This window comes from Zingiber officinale, chromosome 6B (genome assembly GCF_018446385.1).
Source record: "Zingiber officinale cultivar Zhangliang chromosome 6B, Zo_v1.1, whole genome shotgun sequence".
NCBI lineage: Eukaryota > Viridiplantae > Streptophyta > Magnoliopsida > Zingiberales > Zingiberaceae > Zingiber > Zingiber officinale.
In genome coordinates this window covers 86435953-86437667 of record NC_055996.1, presented here as the reverse complement: position 1 = coordinate 86437667, position 1715 = coordinate 86435953, and the positions used below count along the sequence as shown (strand labels likewise).

General features: G+C 39.1%; 1 protein-coding gene across 1 annotated transcript; it reads left to right on the top strand.

Annotated features, from left to right (window-relative positions):
- The first annotated feature begins 902 nt into the window (after window positions 1–902).
- Window positions 903–1412, top strand: LOC121990387 (superoxide dismutase [Cu-Zn]-like). The gene is made up of 3 exons (XM_042544524.1): window positions 903–987; window positions 1121–1222; window positions 1327–1412. The coding sequence occupies exons 1-3, from the start codon at window positions 912–914 to the stop codon at window positions 1380–1382; spliced, it is 234 nt and encodes a 77-aa protein (XP_042400458.1). The 5' UTR covers window positions 903–911; the 3' UTR covers window positions 1383–1412.
- Window positions 1413–1715: the final 303 nt, after the last annotated feature.

The window sequence follows — 1715 nt, the reverse complement described above, 5'->3', positions numbered from 1 at the left end:
GTCTATGCACCAAAATAAAATAATATAATTTTTCCACCAATACTTAGCCAAAATTTTCAACACTTCACTCTTCCCTCCAAACCTAAACCTATATCGCGCCGTCCACCGTATACCGTCGCGACGCCACCACCACTTTCCTCCTTGCCTCATCTCCCTCTTCCCCTTCCTAGATCTACAAAAGATGGCATCTTTTTCGTGGACGGAGGAGGATATGCTACGGTGCTGCGGTAGCAAGCATTTCGCCAAGGAGCTCGCCTCCACCTCTCCGTTTTCTGACCTCCACCACGCAATCCAGTTCGCCCATGGGATCTGGTTCAATAAGGTCGCACTTTTGACCTCTTCTTCTACCTCTTTCTCTTTTTCAGTGTTTCTTTTTTATTCTTCCTTCCAACCTCACCACCTTTCTTCTTCCATAATTCTATCTTTATATTTGCTTTTGTTTTCTTTAATCTGAATCTCTTATTTCTGCCCCGTTGTTGTTTTGGTGCTCGATCATCTGGTAAATCTCATTTCTTTTTTTCCTTTAATCCATTTATCAAAGGTATACTTTTCGATCTGAAATTTGTCTTCCATCGTATTGTTGTTTTGTTTTCGATCCTTAGGTTTTATCTCTTTTTTTTCTCGATTTTAACTTATGCGACTGCTTTGATTTGATTTGGTGAAGAAAAAGTGGAGTTTTCTACTGAGATTTGATGGGTTCTCTATCTATGATGGAGCGAGAGCTGATTTCGTCTCGAGTTTGATGGTATTTGTTTAGCGTTTAGTCTGGCGATTATTGAGTTGCTTTTCTTTTTGTATCTGGAAGATGAGATCGATTATTTCTCATCTAGTGGCGATGCTACTTATTTTGAGACATTTAATGATGTCTTTAACCTTGTGTTTGATGTCTGCTGTGTAGAACACCTAAGGAAATGGTGAAGGCTGTTGCTGTCTTGGGTAACAGTGAGGGTGTTAAGGGCACAATTTACTTCATCCAGGAAGGAGATGGTGAGAAATCTCTTGAAATACTACTTGTGGAATGCTAAATTCCTTTCAGATCTAGGGTTTCAACTTCAACCATTTTGATTTTTCTGTGAATTTGTGATCCGATCTAATTTTGGGATGTAAATCTCTGTGATAGGTCCAACCACCGTCACCGGATCCATCACTGGCCTCAAGCCTGGGCTTCATGGCTTCCATGTGCATGCTCTTGGAGACACCACCAATGGATGCATGTCAACTGGTAAAATTATTTACCTTTTCTTTCATGGCGATCTATTGAGTTGCAAGTTTCTGATTGAAAGGATTAAATTATTGATTATGTACTCATGCTCTTGTATACTGCAGGGCCTCATTTTAATCCTGCTGGAAAGTTACATGGTGCTCCTGAAGATGAAAACTGACATGCTGGTGATCTAGGCAATGCCACTGCTAGCGAGGATGGTAAGTTACTTTATCATCAGCTCATGATGTTACTTTTGTTATCTATTTTTACCCATATTTACTATAACGCTTTTTCTCGTAACAAAAAAAAAATCAAATGATTTACCCATTTACTATAACACATTTACTATAAAATGATTTATGCAGATTGAGGCTTCAGGAGGTCAGGCTCTCACTTATGGAGGAGATGTTTCAAAAGAAGAGGATGTGGAATCCATGGTCAAAACTGTTAGTAATGAAGATTGCATAGATCTGGCTTCTTACAATTTCATCTTTGACTTATTTTATTGCAT